At 37.7% G+C, this 702-nt stretch overlaps 2 protein-coding genes across 2 annotated transcripts in view; both read right to left on the bottom strand.

The window, feature by feature from the left end:
• LOC119588977 (zinc finger protein-like) overlaps positions 1–133 on the bottom strand; it is a 1110-nt gene extending 977 nt beyond the window's left edge. Inside the window, exon 1 of the mRNA XM_037937580.1 lies at positions 23–133. Within this exon, the coding sequence (XP_037793508.1) occupies positions 23–133 (111 nt within the window). The remainder of the gene's footprint in view (positions 1–22) is intronic.
• Positions 134–155: 22 nt separating this feature from the next.
• LOC119588976 (zinc finger protein 354C-like) lies at positions 156–641 on the bottom strand. The gene has a single exon (XM_037937579.1). It carries the CDS (start codon positions 639–641, stop codon positions 156–158), a length of 486 nt encoding a protein of 161 aa, XP_037793507.1.
• Positions 642–702: the final 61 nt, after the last annotated feature.

Below are 702 nucleotides of genomic sequence, written 5' to 3'. Positions count from 1 at the left end.
AAGGGAATTTCTTACTACAAACTTCACAAGTGAAGCAATTCCAGATTTCGGGTACTTTTCCAGACATCCCTTCTTTATTGCCATCCTTAGGTGCCTGGTAATTATCTGATGAGCACTTGTACTCACATTCCATTCTCCGATGTATCAACAGCTTATCACTTATTGACTGTAAAAGTCTTGTTGCAAGCCTCACACTTATATGGTTTCTCCTTTGTATGTATATCTCTCATGTGATTATGTAAATAAGATTTTGATGCATATGTTTTACAACATATCTCACATGTGTGAGTTTTCTTTGTATCCACTCTATTATGCTCCACTATCTTAACTCTTTGAGAACATGTCTTTTCGTATGCTGACTTGTCTTCCTTGTGGCTGTCTGATGTGTGTATGGTATCACAATACTCAGCCACAAATGGTGCTGTCACCAATGCATCATTACTGTCTTCTATTTTTCCATTTTCTTCCTCTCTGATGCTCTTACTTCCCATACAGGAAGGATACTCATGTTTTAGGTTTGTATCACTCACTTCATAGTCCAAACTTTCTTCCTTAATTTCTAGATCCTTCTCTTCTTTCATTTCCAGATCATTCTCCCAATTGATCTCTTCCTTAACCTTTTCCTTGATTATACATTTCATCATCACTAGGTGGGGCCAAAGGCATCCACTCAGACAGGAAACTCATTGTATCCCTGTAATG

Source organism: Penaeus monodon, chromosome 24, assembly GCF_015228065.2.
Source record: "Penaeus monodon isolate SGIC_2016 chromosome 24, NSTDA_Pmon_1, whole genome shotgun sequence".
NCBI classification, from domain to species: domain Eukaryota; kingdom Metazoa; phylum Arthropoda; class Malacostraca; order Decapoda; family Penaeidae; genus Penaeus; species Penaeus monodon.
Note: the sequence above shows the minus strand (reverse complement) of the source record. Positions and strands in the feature narration are given on the sequence as shown.